This window comes from Aspergillus nomiae (assembly GCF_001204775.2).
Source record: "Aspergillus nomiae NRRL 13137 chromosome Unknown contig00512, whole genome shotgun sequence".
NCBI classification, from domain to species: Eukaryota; Fungi; Ascomycota; class Eurotiomycetes; order Eurotiales; family Aspergillaceae; genus Aspergillus; species Aspergillus nomiae.
Window position 1 is genome coordinate 1 of NW_015378567.1, and position 21,500 is coordinate 21,500.

A 21,500-nucleotide genomic window follows, 5' to 3' on the forward strand; every position below is an offset into this window, starting at 1 on the left:
ATTTTTTTTTTCCCTCTCACTTTTGGCACACACACATACTTGTTTTGCTGTGGTGTTTAGAATTTTCCTGATTTGGAAATCATGACGCTGACCCCTGGTTCAATGATTAGAGATGTAATTGAGTTACCGTACCGGTGGATGCTTGTGGTACGGCGGAGCAACTTCTCGCCTCTGGCACCAGGAACAAAACCACTCCCTGCCCACTTAGCCCGAAAACCCGAGGGACGGAAAGAGTTGGAATCGGCCCTGCCGGTGGTTGGCAATCCATTTGGCGATGGGCGATCTCCGTATCAGTGGGCCGAGTTCGAGACGGTCGACACGACTAATCACCGCTTTGCCCCACCACCAGTGCAGGTCAACTTGAACAAAGGTGACCAGGTCTGGTATTATTTGGGCCAGTCATCGACCGAATGTAGGGCACAATATACGCACAACCCTAGCGTGCCCGTCCACAACCCGCGGTCGAATTTCCTGGACAGCGTGAAGTCCCTTGGCGCCGTGATGGCCCGGCTCCCCTCTTACCCCCACCGCCATCTTCCTCAGTATGCTGCTGCCCCTCCTCATCACCTTTCACCTGCTGGTGCTGCTGCCACCGCCACCGCCGCCGCTGCTGCCTCCCGCCCTTCCCTCCTGCAGCGACCGACTCTTGCCCCTCCTCCTCGCACTCCTTCCTCTGCTGCTCCTCCTGCTAGTACTGCGATGCCGTCAGCCTATCGCTCCCTGCCCACTCAATCTGCCCGCCATGCTCCGTACCCTCAGATCGCCAAGACTCATCATCAATCACACCAACTGTCTCAGCAGCAACGCAGTCCGCAACAACAACAACAGCAGCAGCAGCAGCAGCACAGCCACCATCTCCCCGCGAATACCTTTGCCAATGTCCGGGAGCTTATTGCTCGTCGCCGCCTGGCCCAGATCACCGACCATGCCAATGTCTTCGCCGGGTATACGATTGTCAGCCCGGAGCTAGTCGTTGAGACGCTTCTGGGTCCCATGGGCTCCGTGCCGCCGCCCAGTGGTCTCGAGAAGCTGGAACTCGCCATGGCCCAACAACGGGTCCAACCTCGCGCCCCGGACGGAACCTTGTTACCCTTGCAGCCACTCAATATGCGTTCCGAAGAGGTGACCCGGTTGTTGCAGATGCTCCGGTTCTCCCTTGTCAGTCACCGCGATCGGCTCGATGTGCTTCAGAAGAAGGAGACGGAAAATAATAAGCAGGAGAGTGCCCACAAGGGCGGTGTTGCAGCTGTCAAATTGCCTCGCAAGTTTGCGTACCTGGAGCAGCAGCGTGAACAGTCGCCGACCGTCTATCAGTCCCCGTACGACATGCCTTCTGGTTTTACCGAGTATGCCCAGAAGACGTTCGGGCTGACTCCATCCGAGCCGGAGCTCCCTAAACCATCGCTGGCCAACGACTACTTCGCCAGTCTCTCCCCGGAGGACCAGGAAAAGATTCTGAAGACCTGTGGCAGTTTTGTACAACGGGCTATCGAGCGGTCCACAAGTCACAGCCGTCAGAGCTCCGCTTCGAACTTCCGACTCGCATCGGCACTAGCCCAGCAAACCGAGAATCCCACGATAGACATAACAACCGTCGAGGACATGCCATTGTCAGGTCTGGATTTCCCGCTCCACGCGGACTCTCCGTGCTCCAGTTTCAGCCGGACGCACCTGCGCTTCCAATCACCGAACGATTTCAACGCCCACGGACCAGAAACGCATCACGACCATCATGACCTCTTTGGCGACCAGCAGGCCAACACACGGTTCTGGCAGCATGGCCCCTGGGCTGCAGGCGATGGAAACACGCCCAACGAAGAAACTCGGCCGTTTTTTGGACCTCACGAGCGGTTGAAGCACGACTATGCCTCATCTGACATCTCCTTGGGTCGAGGTCCCGGTTCTTTGCACTCTGTCGACATGGCTGGGTTTGGAATGGACGCCACGGACGATCTTTGCAACGTTCTTAGTCCTTGAATCGGGCCACCCTCCTCGACTTTGTGTGTGTGTACTTGCATACCGGTATAACAGCATCATCTCCATGTAACGATTTGATTGACGACTGCATGATTGGGCGTTTTTAGCTTTTGTGTTTTCATTTCTGATTTTCATCTTTTGTGACCCCCTTGGATCTTATTTTTACCACGACGGAGTTTTGACGATAGCTGGCTGGTTACGACTCAGCTAAGGCCTTGCGACGAGGCCGTGGTCATATTATCTATTTATCTCCTACTTGACGGTGAAGGCAGCCGATGTACAGGCTAACGGAGGTCGCGAATGCTTGCAAAGTGGCGGTGGGAAGCGCTCGCCAGGTGGCAAGGCCGTTGTTGATGCCCAGACTGGCCCACCACCCGCCCAAGAAGACCCGCCCGGCCTGTGGTCGACGATACCTCCCTTCATTTCCCCTCCTTCCTCCCTCTCTCCCTTCCTCACTTTCCCCCCTCTGTTTATGTTTATTTTGTCCCTGTCCGCTCCCCCTCTACTTCCCCTTGTGGGATTTCGGGACTTCGACTTTCCATCGAAGATACTGGGCCTACTTTCGCCCTGGACTGCGGACCTTCACGTATGTTAGAGATTCAAGAGAAGCCAAAAAAAGAAAAAAGCCATAATTCCAAAATTCCCGAGCAAGTCCTGTTTCCATAATCATATACACGTTCATGCCCCTTTTGTTTGATACCCCCCGATTTCCCAGTGTTTCACCACGCTCGGATTGTTTTCATATCCCTCAACGGTTCCCTCCCATTCCTCTCGTTTCCAGACACCCTCCACCTTTTCTTCTCTTCTTTCCTGGCGCTCATCCTTGTCTTTGCCCCGACCGTGACCCATGCACTGATGGACGGCTCTGTTCTCGCGAGGGAGAACTGTGGACAGGACGGTTAACGGATGTGGCAGCCGTCACTTTCTGAGTGACACTCGCAGATATATGTATGTTGGAATGATAGCTGTGAATGGAATGTTAGAAATATCTCACACCGTGTGCCCGATGGGAGGGAGTCGTAGAAATAGACCGATCGAGTTAGCATAAAGAAAAGACAGATAAGCAGTGGCGGACCATTTGTTGAACATCCTTTTGAATCCCCCGCATTTCGGGAGGGCAAAGAGTGGTTCCGTTGGGTTGCACTCCACCGCATGGACCACAGGACGCTGGCTCCTTAGCTTTCTCCTGAATACGAGGAAACGGCGCAACAGCTATGCTCTTTACCATCAGACGTCACTTTGGTCCAGACCTTACGTAGTGGCCACAGCTTGATGCTAGGGTTCACGATGTCAATTTAAGTTTCCGTTCGCCTTGCAGACGGAGGCGTTTTACATTCCGCAGCATGTCATGCAGTTCAGCGGCAAACCAAGGTACCTACTACATGTATTGTACACACCCGTTTGACGTTCGGGTCTAACGTTGGGGGTTAAGTTGCTCTGACCTGTTATCTAGTCGAGATGTCAATAGGCAAACAAGAGAACGGGAAAGAAGGAGACTTTCTTCTGCTGCCTATCCGCCAGGGTAGTATCTGGCTATGCGGCCCTCCGCCCAGCCATGATAAGCACAAAGGATAGGGCTTAGTAGGTCTAATGATAACCTCGTGCAGAACGCTTTATAAATCCCACGGTTATCAGCGCGGTCTCGGACCGCCCATCGCTAGTCCGACACCGGATTGGCTTATCAGTCGATCCAACCAGTTTTAGGCTCGTGAGGGGACAATCCAAGACCCCAAGTGGAGTTGCTCTAGGTTCCTGGTCTCGTGTCGTACCCCGGACTCTTGGTGATGGGCATCGGTCATGGATGCTATCCGGACGACTACTTATATGCCTCCGCTCCCCGGCCTTAGCCTGGGGAGTGAAGGTAGCTGTGCTAGTAGGAGCTGGTCTAACTACTACCCTACTGCGATATCTTTAACTCTATTGATCTTGTCGGGATGACTCTGGATTCCTTTCATATCTGCCCCGTGTCTTTGAGCTCTTAATTTCCTCCAGTCATGCGTCAAGGCTCCGCCGATGCCAACGCCGATGCGGCGTTGGCCCGGATGGGCTACAAGAGTGAATTGCCTCGCAACCTGAGCATGTTGAGTATCCTCGGTCTGTATGTAGTACCCTGCGCTACTCTGAAGGTGTTGCTCTCTACTCAATGACAACTAACACCATTTCTCAGCTCCTTCGCCATCATGGCCGCACCCTTCGGTCTCAGCACCACCCTGTACATCACCCTCACCGACGGCCAATGCGTGAGCATCATCTGGGGCTGGGTCCTCGTCACAATCATCTCCATTGGTATCGCCGCCTCCCTCGCCGAAATCTGCGCCGTGTACCCGACCGCCGGCGGCGTCTACTACTGGAGCGCCATGCTGTCAACGAAGGAATGGGCCCCGATGATGTCGTTTGTGGATGGCTGGCTGACCCTCGTGGGAAACTGGACGGTCACCCTGAGCATTACCTTCTCCGGAGGACAGCTGATTCTGAGTGCCATCTCGCTGTGGAACGAGGATTTCGTGGCCAATGCCTGGCAGACCATCCTCATGTTCTGGGCAGTGATTTGGGTCTGCGCGATGGTCAACATCTTCTTTTCCCGATGGCTGGACATCATCAACAAAGTGTGCATCTTCTGGACTGCAGCGAGCGTGGTGATCATCTTGATTACCCTCCTGACCATGGCGGACCATCGCCACGACGGTGCATATGTCTTTGGCCATTATGATGCGTCGCAGAGCGGATGGTAAGGCTTTCTCCCCTTTCTTTGTTTTGTTTCTGGATTTTCGAAGTCCGACTGACGACCTCGCAGGCCATCGGGATGGGCCTTCTTCGTCGGCCTCCTTCAGGCGGCATATACCTTAACGGGGTATGGCATGGTGGCCGCCATGTGTGAAGAGGTGCAGAACCCACACCGCGAGGTCCCGAAAGCGATCGTCCTCTCGGTCGTCGCCGCTGGCATCACCGGCGTCGTCTACTTAGTCCCGATCCTCTTCGTCCTGCCCGACGTCAAGACCCTGCTCAACGTCGCCAGCGGCCAGCCCATCGGCCTGGTCTTCAAAACCGTCACCGGGTCCGCCGCCGGCGGATTCGGTCTTCTCTTCTTGATCCTGGGCATCCTCATGTTCGCAGGAATCGGGGCCCTCACCGCTGCCAGTCGATGCACCTACGCCTTCGCCCGCGACGGCGCCATCCCCGGCTTCCGCATCTGGCGCAAGGTTAACGACCGCCTCGACGTGCCTGTGTACGCCATCCTCCTTTCCACCGTCATCGACTGCCTCCTCGGCCTGATCTTCTTCGGATCCACGGCCGCCTTCAACTCCTTCACGGGCGTCGCCACCATCTGCCTCTCCACCTCCTACGGCGTCCCCATCCTCATCAACGTAATCCGCGGGCGCCAGGCCGTCAAGGAATCGACCTTCTCCCTGGGCCGCTTCGGATACGCCATCAACATCGTCACCGTCTGCTGGATTGTGCTGGCCGTGGTGCTCTTCTGCATGCCCGTGTCGCTACCGGTCGATGCGTCGAGCATGAACTACGCCAGCGTCGTGTTCGCGGGCTTCGCAGCGATTAGTATCACTTGGTATGTCGTGTATGCGAGGAAGCATTTCACGGGCCCACCTGTCACGAGCGAAGACGTGGCCGACGTGATCCCCGGCAAGGCTGTTGATGCCGAAAATGCCTATCCGGACGATGCGACCCTTAATGAAAAGAAGTGATTGGCTCTTCTCTTCTTTCCCCCCTTGTCTTATTTGGAATTACGATCGATGGAATTATTTAGGTATTGCTCGGTGTTTTTTTTTTTTTGGTCTTTCACATGTACATACGAGGAGTCTATTTTGTTGGGAAGTAAATAAATACAATCAACTCAAGTTATAATACACCCAACCCGTGCTATGAACATGAGAATATACAGAAATCAATTGTAGTCCTGTCAAAACGAGAATATGTAAAAATAGAGATATAACAAAGATATGGCCTGATCGATAAGTATCCGCTGGGGCACCGCAGTACAACAATTCGAGGGACTGAACGATCACAGTCATGTCACTGCGCCAGCCTCCGAGAGCCGCGGTTACTTTTCCACCCACGCCAAATCAACCAGCCAGTCAAAGGGTTCGAGCACCACCACCGATCTACTACTAACTAACTACGAACTAACTAACTACTTCCACTTCCTCACTCCCTATTTCGCCCTCACAGGAAACGTCCAAACAAGAGCCAAAAAAGGGGGAGCGCAAGAAGCACAATTCCAAACATTCCTTCCGAATTGAACGCGACACAGCGCAACCAACCTCGCTCAATTCGCCTTCTGGTTGTGGCTGGCCGGAAATCCGGGGAAAGCTTGTAAACGTCGGGCACGCCCCCAAGTTTTTTCCTTCTCGTCGCCTTGTCCTGACTGTTTGTATTTGTTGGGGTTACTTTTCGGGTTGCGTGTATATTATTTGGTTTATGGGTGTGGGATTTCTTTTGTTTTTTTGGCTCTTTTCACACGCTCGTTTGGTGAGAGTTCTTGGGGGGAAACATCGGCCGTTTTATCGTTATCCATGACGGTGCTTATCTGTGCCTGAGATCCTTGTGCTCTGATGAAGCGAGCAACTTACTTAACATAGCACCATGTCGGATTCTGTGGGTATGTCTCTCTTTTTCTTTTTATTCGATTGATTGTTGTTTTTTATATTTTGGTTTAAGGTGAATTGATATTTATGGTTAAAATTTACAGATCGAGTCTTCGTCCACGCCCTCAACACCGTTAAACGCATCCCCCGTACCGGCACCGCCCGGCCGCCGGCCTCGGAGCGATTGAAGCTCTATGGCCTGTACAAACAAAGCATGGGTATGGATCTACCCCGATACTGTCTCGGAGAGGAGATATACTGACGGACAGGGGGAAAACAGAGGGCGACGTGGAGGGGGTGATGGACCGACCGGTCGGGAACACGGCGGATGTGTATGCGGAGTGCGAGAAGTGGTAGGTTTCTCCCCCATTTGATTTCCGGGGTCAATACTGAAAGGGAGAGGGAAAAAAAACAGGGATGCATGGTTCGCGCAACGTGGATTATCCCGCACCGAGGCCAAACGTCGATACATCTCCACGCTCATCGAGACCATGCACCGCTATGCGTCGCAGACGCCCGAGGCCCGCGAGCTGGTTTCCGAGCTCGAGTTCGTCTGGGACCAGGTCAAGATCAATACCTCCGCGTCGTCGGCGTCCAGTAGTAGTCCCGTGCAGGCCGTTGCTCCGCCCTTGTCGCTGTCCCAGCCTAGCTATGGGAGCATCGGGGGTCGCTTGGCTCGCCCTGACTATGAGCATATGGTGGCTACGGCGCGCGGCGGTGACTCGCGGCTACGCGTGCTGAGTCCCGTGAGTCAGCCGGAGGAGGTGTTTCAGCGGCACGGGTCCCGTGGGGTCCCGGTGCAGGAGGACGATGACGAGGATGAGGAGTATGCGGAGGCGCAGGATAATCTTGACGAAGATGATGACGATCATGACCATGACGATGGCTCGTATAACAATGGCCCCGAGGAGGGGAGTGAGCTGGACGCCGATGAGGCCGTACGACGCGGTCGTGGGCGCACCGGCCCCAAGAAACCCCCGGATGTCGATCCTCGGCGGTGGCGGCGCAGAGTCGAGCAGGCCTTGACGAACATGACCGCTGAGATTGCCGCGGTTCGGGAGCAGATGGAAGCCCGCGCCGTGGCCCATCGGCGGCGGAATAGCCTCTGGGCGTGGCTGAAATGGCTCGTCTGGGTCACGCTCCGCCAGGTCATCTGGGACCTGGCCATTCTGGGGATGCTGTTGATCTGGATGCGCATTCGCGGAGACCGACGGCTGGAGAACAAGCTCAAGGTCGGGTGGGCCGAGGTGAAGACGCGGTTGTTGAAGTTGAAAGGGCTTCGACGGATGTCCAAGGTACATAAATGCCCTTAGTTTGGCTGTTGTTTGTTTTTTTTCTTCGAGTACATATTCTTCTTCATATATCCTGATTAGATTCCCTTGTCTTTCTTTCGCTGTGATTTCTTTTGTCATGCCATGTTAATGTCAGGAGGTTGGATTGGTGTTGGTTAGAGTCAAGGCTTCACTGTATTCTAGCATAGAAGTCGCGTTGCAATTGCCAAATAAACTCAAGTCCTTCTAATACCAGATCGAAGATGTAGACACGACACTAGACCGAGAAACCAGGACACTCAATTCCTATGCTAATATGTACACATACAAACAGTCCACAAACCAGACCAGACCAGACAGACATAAAACAAAACCTAATACTGAGGACCAGGGAACTGAGCATAAATCTGCTTGGGACGCAGATGGACCGGGGTCTGGCCCTCGGGGGCACCGGGGATTGTCTTCTTGAGGCCCTGCAATGAATTGATTAGCCAAAACCACCGACCACAGAACTGCTACTCAGCACGGGAGACAAACCAGCTTGTCAAAAACACACTTATTCAGCTCCAGCTCGGGCTTCCGGCATTCCCACAGATGGTGGTTGTTGTTCTCCAGACACTCCCAGTGCGCGGTGAATTGTTTCAGGCAGTGGGTGTTGATATCTTTGATACTGCATGCAGTTAGCCACTGACCCTCTCACCACACCACTTCCCCCCGGAGCCCTGCGAACAGCACCCGCAGAGAAGGAAGACACATACACAGAAGCAGCACATCTCGTCACCTTCCGGCCCTCCTTCAGACAATCGAACTCCCCCCTGCCGTTGGCATCCTGCTTGCACTTCATGTAGTCATCATTGAAAGCCTTGCACTTGTCGCCGATGAAGTACGCCGCACTGGTCAGGGGTGCCGAGGTTGCGCCGATTTCCTGGACACTGGGAATGTCCGCCGGCATGGGCGTGGTGTCCACCAGGACCTGTTGGTTGAACCTATCATGGAAACCGCATTAGCGTCTCGCTCGATTGGACACGGCAAACACCGGCAGCGGTAGTCAATTGGGACCGTGGCCGCAGGGAGAAACATACTGAGGTTCTCGGGCCGCCATTTTGTCAGGTCGTAAGCGTGAATTGGGGAATTGGGAGACCGTATAGAGAGGAGGGCCGTGGATGGACGAGTCCGGGTGATGCTGGAGTTTGGAGGTCGGTTTTTGCTCGTCTGTCATTGGTCCGTTGAGCTCAGTTATGTAATATGTCTGCCTGAGGCGTGTCTGATCCCGCATCCGAGGGCGGTCATACTATGCCTGCCTTAGGCGCGAAAGAAACTTGTTGCTACAGCTGTCTCACGTGACACGGCGAAAAACAAACCAGCTCCCGACACAAGTGAACGAGTACAGTGAAGGAAGTAGCCTGTTTCAATTGCAGTGGTTCTGCACCCCCGACCCTCTACGAAGTTGCTGCTTTGCTGCAGCGTGCGGTGCTGAGATCTCGGACCGACACTGAGTTTGCATACGCGCAGGACGGTGACAATCTGCGATTCTCTGTCGACCGAACTTTCCCATCTGCAAGAACGACGCCGCTTGGTGCGGAGCTTTGGTATTTTTTTTTTTTTTTTATTTTCATTTTATTTACTTTTGAGTGTTGATATTTGCACACGCCATTTTTACTCGCACGTTTCCCCGACTTCGCACTCCGCTACGTACCGTAATGTCTCTCTTTGGAAATCAGACTCAGACCCAGCAGTCCGGCGGACTGTTTGGGTCATCGACGACCGCGAATAAGCCCAGCCCCTTTGGCGGCGCTGCCACGGGAGGAAGCCTGTTTGGCTCGAATACCGCCGGAACGGGAGCGCAGCAGAGCGGCGGCGGTCTCTTTGGACAGACACAGAACCAGGGCGCGACAGGGGGTGCTCCTGCTGCTGGTGGTGGGTTGTTCGGTGCGTCGGCGGCGACATCCCAGCCTCAGCAGAGCGGTGGTCTTTTCGGCAACACTACGACACAGAATCAACCGCAGACGGGCGGACTTTTCGGGAATACTGCCGCTCAGCAGAAACCCGCCGGTGGTCTCTTTGGGGGATTGGGCCAGTCGACACAGCAACAGCAGCCGCAGCAGCAACAGTCGGGTGGTGGATTGTTCGGAGGTGCGCTGGGTCAGCAGAAGCCCCAGGGCAGTCTGTTTGGAGGCACACTGGGACAGACGACACAGCAGCAACAAGCGCCGCAACAGGGCGGCGGTCTTTTCGGAGGATTGGGTCAGACACAGCAGCAACCGCAGCAACAACAGAGTATGTTTGGAGGAACCCTACTAGGCCAACAACAGCAGGGCCAGCAGCAGCAACAACAGCCTCAATTGGGCCAGTCGGTGCAACAGCCCGGGTCGAGCCTTTGGTCGCCTGGTCGCGCGGTCACTGGAGGTTAGTCTTGCTTGTTTGATTATTGTTGAAGATGGATGGATTGCGCTGATTCTCGTAGTACATCGCACCGTTCCGACACAGATCGCGATCGTCAAGGATAAGTGGGATACCGCCAGCCGTAATTCTCCGTTCCGAGCATACTTGTATAACCATGTCGGCGAGGAGGCGGCACCTTTCTACCAACCCGGTCCGGACGATGACGAATCGAAGTGGGAGGAAGCGTTGCGCAAGAGGCCCGCGCCAGGCTATGTGCCTGTTATTGTGAGGGGCTTCTTCGAGCTGGGCAAGAGAGCCCAGAGACAGAAGGACTTCCTTACAATGATGCAAACCCGCCTTCACGAGATCAACAACTGCCTCACCGAATTGCTCTCCCGTCACGACCTTAAGATCTCCGTCAGGATAGCCGACTGCCGGCGGAAGCACCTCGTATTGAGCAAACGGTGCCTGGCACTTGCGGCCAAGACCCAGGTCCTCCGCAACCGGGGCTACGCGATGGACGACGCCGAGGAGGAGCTGAAGAAGAAACTCGCCCTGCTGGAACGCTCCGTCTTCGACCCCTCCTTGAACGGACGCGAAGAAGAGATCTGGGCTCGAATGCTGGCGATCCAGGAACACTCGAAACGCCTGCAGCTGGAGATGGAGAAGGCTGGCCCGAGTGCAGCTGCCCAGGCGGATGACGAGCTGGACGAACAGACTATGAAGACTGCTAAGAAGGTAGGCACCAAGCCTCCGATGACCCTGTTTTGACCCCTACTAACAGCAGCCAGATATTGGATGACTACCATACCCAGATCAAGCACCTGCAGAAGGAACTGGAGTCCGTGAGGAAAGACTTCGACGAGGCAGAGAAGCTCCAAGGCCGGGTAGATCACTAGCCTTGTGCTCGCTACGCTACGATTGATCTTGACACTCGGGGGGAATACATGGCTTAGGTTGAATGTCCGGGAGCAAGGAGTTATAGGAGCTGGTCATCTGCAATTCATCCGATTCGGGACCCCTTAGATAAGAAGAAGAAAAACCCTAAAAACCGACACTTTGTCATTTCCCCATCTTCATTCTATATTTTCCGCAATGATAACCCGAATGTACAATAATAATACATCTCTGCCGTTAGCTAGGCACGAGCAAACAAACAGACAAAGTGACGCCGTCTAATGAATCCCCGTCATAACGTAGACCGTACGAATTATCGGCCGCTTAAAGGAACTTCTTGACGAAATCGATAGCGAAGGGAGCTGCACCTGTCAGCTTCATCTATTTTCCCCAGCAATATGGAAAGAAGGAAACAACTCACAGAGATACAGAAGGATACCACCGGTAATGGCAGAGCGGATAGTCTGCTGAGCCTCCTGCTCACCAGCCTGTACCCTATCATCAGCATACATATTCAATTCACCATGATTACAAAACCAAGCAAGCAAAGCTGCATACTCTAATCTGCTCCTTCGAGAGCGTTTCCTGACCTAAACCGACAGAAACACAGCATTAGCCCAACCATCCCGAAGAAAAACTTCCCAATAAAAAAAAGACCACAGGATAAACATACCGGGAGCGAACATCTTGTACTAAAAAGGGTAAATGTAAGAAAAGGCGAACCGGCAACGTGCAGACAATGACAACAGCGGACTTGGGTTGAAGACTAGGAAAGTTAAGGTACGCTATGTTACGATGGAGTTCAAGCAAGAGGCTACGATTCTGCCAGCGCACGGACCAGCAGCGGAGGCGGAATTTCTGCGGTCATTGCAACTTACTTAACCGTCGTCAGTGTTACTAGTGAGCGCCAGATTTGGGTTTCTTTTCTTTTATCCATCTTACTTACTTACTTACTTGCTTTTGGTTTTGGTTTTACCTTCTTGTCGGTTTTAGATTGCCTCCGATAGTATCTAGGACAGAAAGTGAAAGACGAAGGAGGATACACCAATCAGTCTCTCAACACGATATCAGTTTCTCCCGTCGCAATAGCAACGGAGCGAGCGCCTGGCGCTATCGACTTGCTTCACTTTCTACGGAAACATACACGCCTTACACGCCCCACACAGACTGAGCCAACATGTCTGCCAGCCCTGAGATCAAGCCAGTCGACGAAGACCCCGTTCAAGCGCCTACTCCCGGCGCCGGCGATGACGAGCCCCAAGCCGTCGAGGAGGCATCCGCTGGCGACGAGGTTGCGGACGAGGACGCAGCAGATGAGAAGGATATCGGGTCCGATGACGAGTCGATTCTGTCGGAGGTCGACGAGGCGCAGTTCGAGGACTTTGACCCTGAAAATGTCGACGTCGAGGATCGGCCGCAGTTGGCGATTGACGAGGATAATCTGAAGCTGATTGGGCGACATAAGCGGAAGAGGACTGAGGATGGGGAACGGTCGACGCGCAAGCGGGAGGGACGCAGGGAGAAGAAGAGTCGCAGGATGAGGGACTTGGAGGAGGCTGGTGATGAGGGTGAGGCCAAGGCGAAGAAGAGGGAGAGGAAGAGGAGGGAGCCTACCCCCGAGGATGATGAGACGTTGGATCCTGCTACTCGTATGTTCTGTTCTTTTTTACCTTTTTTCCTTTCTCGGTGGGGCTAACTGGAGTAGGCCGTCGCAGGGCTTTGGATCGTGCTATGGATGAGGCGCTGAAGAAACCTACTAAGAGGCGCTTTCGCAAGGCTGATGGGATTGTATGTTGGATGTTTGATGTCTACTGTGTGGCTGGATGCTAATTGGTATTGATAGGACCTGGAACAAATGGCCGATGCCGAGATTGAGGATATGCGCAAGCGCATGACCCATGCTGCTCAGATGGACGCCATCAGCCGTCGGGAGGGCAAGCCCGCTATGCATAAGTTGAAGATGCTGCCTGAGGTGGTTTCTCTACTCAATCGCAACCAATATGTGAACAGTCTGGTTGACCCGGAAATCAACCTGCTTGAGGCGGTCAAGTTCTTCCTGGAGCCTTTGGATGACGGCTCGCTGCCGGCCTACAATATCCAGCGTGATTTGATGACCGCGCTAGGTAAGCTTCCGATCAACAAGGAGGCGCTTGTTGCTAGTGGAATCGGCAAGGTGATTGTGTTCTACACCCGGAGCAAACGCCCCGAAGCTGGCATCAAGCGTATGGCCGAGCGTTTGCTTGCTGAATGGACGCGCCCCATCCTCCAGCGCAGCGATGATTACTCCAAACGAGTCTACCAGGAAGCGGAATTCGACCCTCGGTATGTCTTCCAACACCCCCCCAAGTTTGCTTGACCTGCATCAGAAACTAACTAGATTGTCTAGAAAAGTCCAACGGACTACGCAATCGGCCCAGGCTACTGCGGCAGAAGCGCGCGCTCGCGAACTGCTTCCTCCTCGTCTGGCGAACCGTGCCCGCGCCGAGATCACACATACCAGCTATACCGTCGTGCCTCGCCCGACGATGGTGCAGGAGAGCAAGTTCGCACGGCCACTGGGTGCCAGTGGAGAGGATCGATTCCGAAAGATGCGTGCACGACAGATTGCGGCGTCGAAGGGATCGCGTCGATAGGGTTGATTCGTTTTCATTCATATTCTTGTTGCCACATGTCGAATGCATGGTTACTCCCATATCTGTTTTCTTTCTTCATTTTTTCTCCTCGTCTTGCCGATCGCATTTTCTTATGTTTTTATCCGATTATCTCGCAAAGTTGTTACCTACGGTTCGGGTGCTGGCGTCATGGGATTGTTAAATCATTAGTCTAGAAACAAACAATACAATACTTTCACAAACGATGGAAAGAATATTCTCCGGGAAGTCTATACCGGAGTCGGTAGGAGTAACCTGCCAATCATGCCATCCGGAAAGGCGCCAAATTACCCGCAACGGCTGACTCAGGCCGATTTCTTCTCGCGCGAGAAGTGTGGCGTCATGTGCCCGTAAAGAGTTTAGCCCGCTGTACCACCCATGGCTTCCGAGCTTTGTCCGGCAGACCCCGAACACCTAAATTGTTATTCATCGGTACGTCACGGCCTTTGCTCAATCGCCGAGTCAGTTCTTTTTCGTGCGCTTCGCTATTTAAATCCTCGCCGGTGCCATAGCTCCTCCTCCTCGATTCCCATACCGTTTTTGCAGAACACCTTCCATTTCTTCGATTGAAGAATTTCCAGATACCACACATATATAATTGTCATTAATACATCGCTCACAAATACAAACACAAACACACACCATGAAGCTCCTCACCAAGGAAGAAGAAGACGCTCACTACAGGTTAGCCCACCCCCTCAACGCCATACAACTCATCCCAACTCCCCCAATCCCTCCCAAACTCCCCCCACCAAAACACCAACTAACCAAACTCAAAAAACAGAGCAGTCCTCAAAGGCGGCACAATCGGCACCGTTCTGGGCCTAATCGGCGGATACGCCGGCGTCCTGGCCGCCTCACGCCGGTACCACACAATCCGCAACCTGACGCTGCCCATGAAAGCCTTCCTGGTGACGTCGTCGGGTACGTTCGTCGGAATCATCGCGGCCGACAACTCATCGCGGAACTTCGAAGCCGAGCGCAACGCCGACCAGCAATGGTACCAGAACCGGGAGCAGCGGCTGCGCGAGGAGTCGCTGCAGGGCATGAGCTTTATGGAGCGGTCGCTGGCGTGGGCCCGCAAGGAGAAGTACACCATTGTGACGGCGACGTGGGTGGCGTCCATGATCGGGAGCTTTGTGCTTGTCGGCCGCAACCCGTATCTCAGTGGCCAGCAGAAGATCGTCCAGGCTCGTGTCTACGCCCAGGGATTGACGCTCGCGGTCTTGGTTGCTAGTGCGGCGTTTGAGATCAGTGATCAGAAGAAGGGCAAGGGGATCTTGAAGAAGAGGTTGGAGGAGGAGAGCGCTAAGCAGGGTCATGTTGTTGAGGAGCTCCCTGCGCAGGAGCAGGGTCAGGGCGAGGGTGATCTGTGGAAGGATATGGTTGCTGCTGAGGAGGATAGGTTGAAGAAGAAGCATCAGAGTGTTTGGGAGCACCCTGAGTTGCATAAGGAGGGCCAGCAGCAGCAGCAGCAGGCCAAGGAGGTCAAGTCGGAGGAGAAGAAGGAGCAGCAGTGATCTTGTGTTACTTGCTTACTTCTTCTTTCTGTCTTTGGTTGAAGCGTTTTGGTGGTTCTTCATTGCTTTGCGGGGACTGAAAAGTCTTTTGTTTTGGGTTTATAGATCCTTTCTTCGTGATTTCCTTTTTTTCTTGCGTGGGTGGCGCAGGGCGTTCCATTGTGGTTGTTTCTCTGCTGGGTAGCTCACATGGTGCTGCAGCGGCTGTGTGTACACTGGTTGTACTGTATTCTATGAATCTCCTCTACAATTGATGTCTCGTCATGTCTGTTTACGATGTGAGCTCCTGGAATGTCAAATAATCATCTTGTTTCTCTTCAATCTGTTATGTGCATACCGGTGCACTGACATGTCCCGTTATCGAACAACATATCGTCTCACTTCACAATGCATATTGAGCACCTCTGCGTTGAACACCGTACCTTGACTCCGTACTCCGTAGGCAAATTCTTGCTATTGCTAGATATCGGTTTTCTCATTTTGAGCGCGTGGTCCACGGCCCAGGTAGGAAGACGCCTCGAGTCTGTTGAGCTCGTCCTCTTCCTTGTCCAGCTTGCGATGCGTGATCCAAAAGAGATTGCCCCCGATGAAGGCAAGAACAGCGACGAACCCATAGTTCCACACTAGGAGGGGATCGGTAGATAGAGGAGTCAGACCTTGTTGGATTGCAGACGAAATGGCATTCATAAAGAGGTAAATAGATTGTACTATGGTTATATTTATATTAGTAGATGCAGTAAACAATGGATATATAGAACATACCTAAGCTCTTCATATTCTTCGGCGCCTTGGTGAATGCATACTCGTATCCAGTGATCGAGGTGAAGATCTCTGAAAAAGCAATCAAGATGTACGGTACAGCTTGCACCCAGACGTTGATGGGCGCAGGAGTCTTGCAGCTCTTCTCGCCCGGATACTCGCCACATTCACCCATTTTATAGATATAGTGCTGTATCACGGTGGCTGATACCATGGATAGAGCGGCGAGCATGTAGCCTGCGTACATCCGCTTCAGAGGGGTAAACTGGAAGCCCAATCGCTGGATTCCAGGATAGACAAACTGGTCCATGATGGGTATGAAGATAATTAATGTCAGCGGGTTCAGGTTCATGATGATATCATTTGGGACGCCATGAAGCTCCATGATGGCCGCTTGAGAGGTGAGATTGTTGGTCATTTGTCCGTAGGCCAGCCCTAGCCTTGTTAGATGGAAGTGTCTAGAAACCTTGGCCCAGATACTTACAGTAGAGAGGATACCAGAGGAAGACCGCGCATGCCTTGATGGCTCTGCGTACCTCGTCTACCCATTTGTCGTCAAATGTCATCCACACCGGCTTCCTCTGGACTTTGCTGGGCTTTACGTTCTCCCACAAGTCGTTCGCTCGACAGTTCTGGACACTGTTTGCAAGGTGTCAACTAAGCTGGTCAGTGGCGTGAAGAGTTTGCACTAACAATCTGATAGGATTCCAAGACCACCTGCCCTTGAGCGCGAATGCCCAGAGCTTGAACACCTTCCCCACCACTGACCCAGTTGGGGGAGTGACCTCGTAATTCTTGCGGCAGACATAAAGCACGAGTGGACAGAGGGCGAACATGATGGTGGGAAGGACAAACGAGAGCCAGAATCCAACATATTTCTCTGCGTACACCATGACAATCTGTCCAAGCAAGGAGCCAACGTTGATCATGAAGTAGAAGTACAAGAAAATCCGGGTGATTGTCTGAGCGGGGTCCACGATAACACGTTCCCCAGTTTTTGGAACAGTTTTGATATAGTGTCGGGTTTCCTTGTGCTGTTCGGCGATTAGGGGAGCAATGTTCGATCTATTGATTTGTTAGTAAATGAATCAACAACCAGGAAAGACCAGCGTGTCTATACTTGAAACCACCCACGCCAATTCCGAAGAGTATTAGACCGACTATGAAGCAACCCAACGCACCGCTGGGATGCACAATCACCTGAGGAAGAGCCGCGATGATCAACACAATATGTCCAACCATGGCAAAGGCAATGGCAACTTGGATGGTCTTCAGGCGGCCCCAGAACTCGTCGGCCACCCAAGCACCAACAATCGGCGTCACGTAACACCAGAAAGCATTCACTTCGCATGTCAGATCTTTTTTTTATGCATCTCTTGGGGCTTTGCAACCTGGGGAGGGGGCTCACGAGTAGTTAGGCCCGTGGAGACTCTCTGGCCCATGCCTAGAGCTCCCGACTGTCCTGCATGACCGGCGCCAGTGCTCGAGCTGGGTGGAAGAGGCTGTTGGATAAAGTTGACAACTGGAGAGGGTCATTGTCATATCCCGTGCGACTGAAAAGACTACATACAAACAGCAGTGGTCCCATAGTAGGAGAACCGTTCGCACAGCTCAACAAAGGCGATGGTGTATGCAGTCCATCGGACCCTTCCAGCGACGCGACGGAGAGAGTCCATTTCCTGTTCAGTGGGGGCTGCACAGCCATCATCATGTGGAGAGGGAGCCGCCGATACCACTATAGTCTCTTGCTTTGGGAGAGGGGCTTTGAGTATCTCATGTGCCTCTGTATCGAGGTTTCCCCGACTAATGGGGTCACTCATAGTTGCAACAGCACAGATAGATAAGACTGAGTAGAGGATGAAGACTCTTCAGGAGGGGTGGTATAAAATGGGATGAGAAAGGTCTTGCCAAGCGAGGGGCTTCTCTAGAACTAAGACTAGAGGAAGAGGCTCAAGAGTTAGAGAGGGGAAGCTTTGGGCGGATGAGGGTCGGATAAAACACAAGAGGAAAAGGTGAAGGGAGTTGAAGAAGTATAGAGGAATGGGTCGGGTGCCTGGGGAAGATGGCAGCCAACCTCATGCTTGTTCGTCATATGCTTTGATATACCCAGATAGGAAGATATTCACTCTCACCGGGTGAACATCTTGTATTTGATTGGAGAAAAATATTCCAACTCCAGGTCTCAGTCAGTGTGCCGTCCCTTCTACGAATAGCCTTGGACGGGATTTCTTGACCTCTCTTGTGTCATACCTGAGATTGGTATACGGTCTGGTCTTTCATCCGATAGAATGCTGTGGCCATTGAGAATAGATACCAGGACCACCCGTGACCTGACAGTTGGGTTGCATTCTTTGTTTAAGTGGTTGAAGGTAACGCAAACGCCACCGCTTGGTGAGTGGGGACCCAGAGACGGGTGCTCGCTGCTGCTCTAGTCAGTACTTGAATTATGATTAGTCTCATGTTTCTCTGCACTCTTAGGGATGTTTGTGGCTGAGTACTCATACAAGTGCCAGGTTTCTCTGAATATCAGGCCTCCTTTGAGAAGGTTCATGATCCCAGAGTGAAAGGAGAAAGGACTTTGAAAGTATAGGGAAGTTCTTATCTAGCCATCTTGCGTTGATCATTAAGTTGACCCCATAGATAGACATTGCAGGTGCAAATATGCACCAGCATCGTTGGCCTCCCAAGAGCCAAGGTGACACAGTGAGAAAAGCGGTCAATCAGATTGATTTGGGGGCATATCAGTGAATGATCCTACTCATCCTGACCCGTGGACTGATCACCTGCGTTTTTTCAGCCAAATCCATTCCGAACAGCCTTGGAAAAGATGTTTCTAGATACAGATGAAGACATTCTCGAGAACCAGAAGACATATTTCCCATTACAGCAGAGCAATATGTCACGCACCTAAGTTGTTACATAGCATGATACAAGAAGCTTAATACCAGTTGAATTTGGGAGACCCTCGATGGCAACTATTTGCTGAGCCAATACAACTGCCGTCTGACAGTCCCTGAGGAAGTTACTAATGCTCTGAAACCAGTAATATCACTTGGAATGGTATATATAGATATCTGTAGAGGGGGGAGGCACAAGAAAACATTCAAGTGAGCCAATAGAAGAACACATCATACCCATGGTTCGACTTGAGCACAGCTTTAATACAGACGACAGCAAACTTCGAAAACTGGAGGCTAATCAACGTTACCTTAAGTGACTAGCGTATTAGCAATATTGTCCGATTGGATAATTAACCACTAGTAAGCATAGTTAGGTTACAGTAGGTGCCACTATGGAGTAGTATCAACAGTATACTAGGAAGATATATAAATAAAGAAAACCAAACTAGCGGTAACTTGAACCAAGAAAACAAGTCTGGCAACCTTCACGCCACCGGTGCTCCCGGCTATCTTGAAGGTACCCTACTGATGGCATTTCTTGTACTTCTTTGTTCCCTCGCTTTCAATTCCATATATATCTGTGTTGTAGCGTCACACGTCTATACTATGCCTAAAACTAGACATAAGAGGGATCGATTCTTTACACGCTCTCCTGTTTAAGGTGTAATATCGAGGTTGCTAGGCGATGTGTGAAATAAATGATCACCTGTCTCTATGGTCCAGTAAACTTCCCAGACAAAGAGGCATAACACAGTATCTTGGCGTATATTTGCACCCGTGGTGTTGGCACCCAATTGCAGCAGAGATTGGCCACGGTGTAAGCTGGTATGATGCGCTTCAAACTACCATCAGCCTTGACGGGGGTGACGGCGTCATGCATCCACGACACTCTTCGAAACTTCCGCTGTATAATGGTCAGCCTAAGTAAGCATAACACCGTGGCTCATATCAAGATAAAAAGCCGACAGCCTTGAGCAGCGTGCTGGTCATATCAGTCATTATTCATTTAGTGAGTAACTATTTACATTCGTCTCACGCAGTAACTCTCATTCGGGTAGGCAAATGATAGGAAAGTTACAGACGGAGCTAACCAACGTACTTAGATAGTAGTAGATATGACAAATCATCAGTAAATCCAGGTCATCACGGTTAACGAGCCCTGCCACGTTGGGCAGGAGGCATTGAGTAGATAGCAGGTGGTGTAACCGCCTTGTACGCACGATTGTTCGGACTCCTTAAGGCAGTAGCACCCATACATTAAGGAGGAAGTTCCACAGAGTTATTGTTGTCTCCAATTCCCGTTGTCATAAAGTCATTGATCAAACATTCGCAGAGAAAACTGTGTCGGATATAATAACTGCAACAGCCGCAATCTAGAAACACAGTCAGCTGATTTGTCAATGCTAAGTTTGGGCTAATCACATACTAGTGATTGATCGACGTGCGCAGTTATAATGATATCCAGGACTGGTCGATAGCCATGCTTAGAACTAGGAAAGCGCTTCATCAAGGCCAACTTCTCATTGTGCTGTATACTCTCGCGCACTTCTGCTACTTTCCTATCACCATCCACAATATCATATAATGCTAGAACATTCCCGCGACTTTGGACCTCTAGGGAGAGCTCCTTATCCTCCTTCCGCTTGGATTCGAAGGCCGCTGCGTTGTCGAAGGTGATGGTGAAGTCCCCCCAACCAGACATACCAGATGTTCGTCGCGGGCTAACAGTGGCTATTTTCGCACTACTACTCCCCGGCAGCGAGATGGACCAGGAGTTCCTGAAGGACTTTCTATAGATCTCGAATAAAGGGAGCCCCGAGTCATCTCTGAATTCCCGGCAGGGTCGATCGTTGAATTTCCGACCGGAGGCTGTGAACAGGACTATGCCGTCATCGTCGTGGATGCTATAACCAATGGCAGATTTTGGGTCCCCCTGGGGTCTAAATGTGAGGAGGGATTTGACTTCAGTGATATATTCTCTCCGAAGAGCGATCGGGCGCTGGGGAGCTTTGAGAACTCTGCGAATCCGGGAAGAGCATCCGGTAGCCAACGGAGCTTGCAGGGGTGGCAGTACGTATGTGGTGGACATTATGCTGTTGGCGGTTGAAGGGGGAATTGGACTGCCCTGTGTTGTGAGGTGATGCGATTGCGGGGAAGGCAGCTTTGTTTATAATCAAGCGTAGAGTTGGACGTGATAAGCCCATAAATCACTCGCGCACAGCCCGGCGCCTCCCGATGACTTCATAGGTGGTAGAAAGGTATTTACCCCATCCGGCTTGGAAGGGGTCCACCAATCAGAGCAGCTCTTGTCTGACCTGCTTTCCAGGTAGTACTCAGAACTTGAATACATGGCCGGATAAGTGGTCTGGAATGCGATACATGACTTGCCAAGACCTTCCGGTTGTGATATGGCCTCCTACTAAGGATGATAGATTCGGAGTTACACCTCAATTTGACACAGTACTTGCAGGATAAGCTTACACGGTTTCCAATCAGGCCACTTGAGCCACAAGCGCCGTGTAACTTTGACCTATCAATATAT

At 52.2% G+C, this 21,500-nt stretch overlaps 10 protein-coding genes across 10 annotated transcripts; 6 read left to right on the forward strand and 4 right to left on the reverse strand.

The window, feature by feature from the left end:
• Positions 1-81: 81 nt before the first annotated feature.
• Positions 82-1,977, forward strand: ANOM_009678 (uncharacterized protein; the record flags this gene model as incomplete). The annotated part of the gene is made up of 1 exon (XM_015554934.1): positions 82-1,977. The coding sequence occupies one exon, from the start codon at positions 82-84 to the stop codon at positions 1,975-1,977; it is 1,896 nt and encodes a 631-aa protein (XP_015401897.1).
• A 1,994-nt stretch (positions 1,978-3,971) lies between these two features.
• On the forward strand, positions 3,972-5,678 carry ANOM_009679 (putative GABA permease; the record flags this gene model as incomplete). The annotated part of the gene is made up of 3 exons (XM_015554935.1): positions 3,972-4,075; positions 4,145-4,705; positions 4,772-5,678. The coding sequence occupies 3 exons, from the start codon at positions 3,972-3,974 to the stop codon at positions 5,676-5,678; spliced, it is 1,572 nt and encodes a 523-aa protein (XP_015401896.1).
• An 898-nt stretch (positions 5,679-6,576) lies between these two features.
• Positions 6,577-7,891, forward strand: ANOM_009680 (acyl-CoA-binding domain-containing protein; the record flags this gene model as incomplete). The annotated part of the gene is made up of 4 exons (XM_015554936.1): positions 6,577-6,592; positions 6,683-6,796; positions 6,859-6,931; positions 6,994-7,891. 4 exons carry the CDS (start codon positions 6,577-6,579, stop codon positions 7,889-7,891), a joined length of 1,101 nt encoding a protein of 366 aa, XP_015401904.1.
• A 149-nt stretch (positions 7,892-8,040) lies between these two features.
• Positions 8,041-9,068, reverse strand: ANOM_009681 (coiled-coil-helix-coiled-coil-helix domain-containing protein; the record flags this gene model as incomplete). The annotated part of the gene is made up of 4 exons (XM_015554937.1): positions 8,041-8,322; positions 8,387-8,519; positions 8,608-8,835; positions 8,932-9,068. 4 exons carry the CDS (start codon positions 9,066-9,068, stop codon positions 8,224-8,226), a joined length of 597 nt encoding a protein of 198 aa, XP_015401905.1. The 3' UTR covers positions 8,041-8,223.
• A 481-nt stretch (positions 9,069-9,549) lies between these two features.
• Positions 9,550-11,398, forward strand: ANOM_009682 (putative nucleoporin; the record flags this gene model as incomplete). Its single annotated transcript, XM_015554938.1, has 3 exons — positions 9,550-10,255; positions 10,314-10,969; positions 11,023-11,398. The coding sequence occupies 3 exons, from the start codon at positions 9,550-9,552 to the stop codon at positions 11,128-11,130; spliced, it is 1,470 nt and encodes a 489-aa protein (XP_015401902.1). The 3' UTR covers positions 11,131-11,398.
• Positions 11,216-11,881, reverse strand: ANOM_009683 (uncharacterized protein; the record flags this gene model as incomplete). Its single annotated transcript, XM_015554939.1, has 4 exons — positions 11,216-11,490; positions 11,550-11,616; positions 11,687-11,718; positions 11,802-11,881. Coding segments are annotated over 4 exons (246 nt in total), but the record flags the coding sequence as incomplete, so codon positions are not given.
• A 424-nt stretch (positions 11,882-12,305) lies between these two features.
• ANOM_009684 (transcription factor SPN1) lies at positions 12,306-13,838 on the forward strand (the record flags this gene model as incomplete). Its single annotated transcript, XM_015554940.1, has 4 exons — positions 12,306-12,777; positions 12,834-12,916; positions 12,972-13,450; positions 13,515-13,838. 4 exons carry the CDS (start codon positions 12,306-12,308, stop codon positions 13,759-13,761), a joined length of 1,281 nt encoding a protein of 426 aa, XP_015401900.1. The 3' UTR covers positions 13,762-13,838.
• Positions 13,839-14,302: 464 nt separating this feature from the next.
• Positions 14,303-15,299, forward strand: ANOM_009685 (HIG1 domain-containing protein; the record flags this gene model as incomplete). The annotated part of the gene is made up of 2 exons (XM_015554941.1): positions 14,303-14,463; positions 14,564-15,299. Coding segments are annotated over 2 exons (822 nt in total), but the record flags the coding sequence as incomplete, so codon positions are not given.
• A 459-nt stretch (positions 15,300-15,758) lies between these two features.
• ANOM_009686 (putative MFS peptide transporter) lies at positions 15,759-17,878 on the reverse strand (the record flags this gene model as incomplete). The annotated part of the gene is made up of 7 exons (XM_015554942.1): positions 15,759-16,006; positions 16,062-16,493; positions 16,543-16,697; positions 16,752-17,123; positions 17,179-17,401; positions 17,467-17,580; positions 17,629-17,878. The coding sequence occupies 7 exons, from the start codon at positions 17,876-17,878 to the stop codon at positions 15,759-15,761; spliced, it is 1,794 nt and encodes a 597-aa protein (XP_015401898.1).
• Positions 17,879-20,277: 2,399 nt separating this feature from the next.
• ANOM_009687 (uncharacterized protein) lies at positions 20,278-21,047 on the reverse strand (the record flags this gene model as incomplete). The annotated part of the gene is made up of 2 exons (XM_015554943.1): positions 20,278-20,331; positions 20,385-21,047. The coding sequence occupies 2 exons, from the start codon at positions 21,045-21,047 to the stop codon at positions 20,278-20,280; spliced, it is 717 nt and encodes a 238-aa protein (XP_015401899.1).
• Between the last annotated feature and the right edge of the window lie 453 nt (positions 21,048-21,500).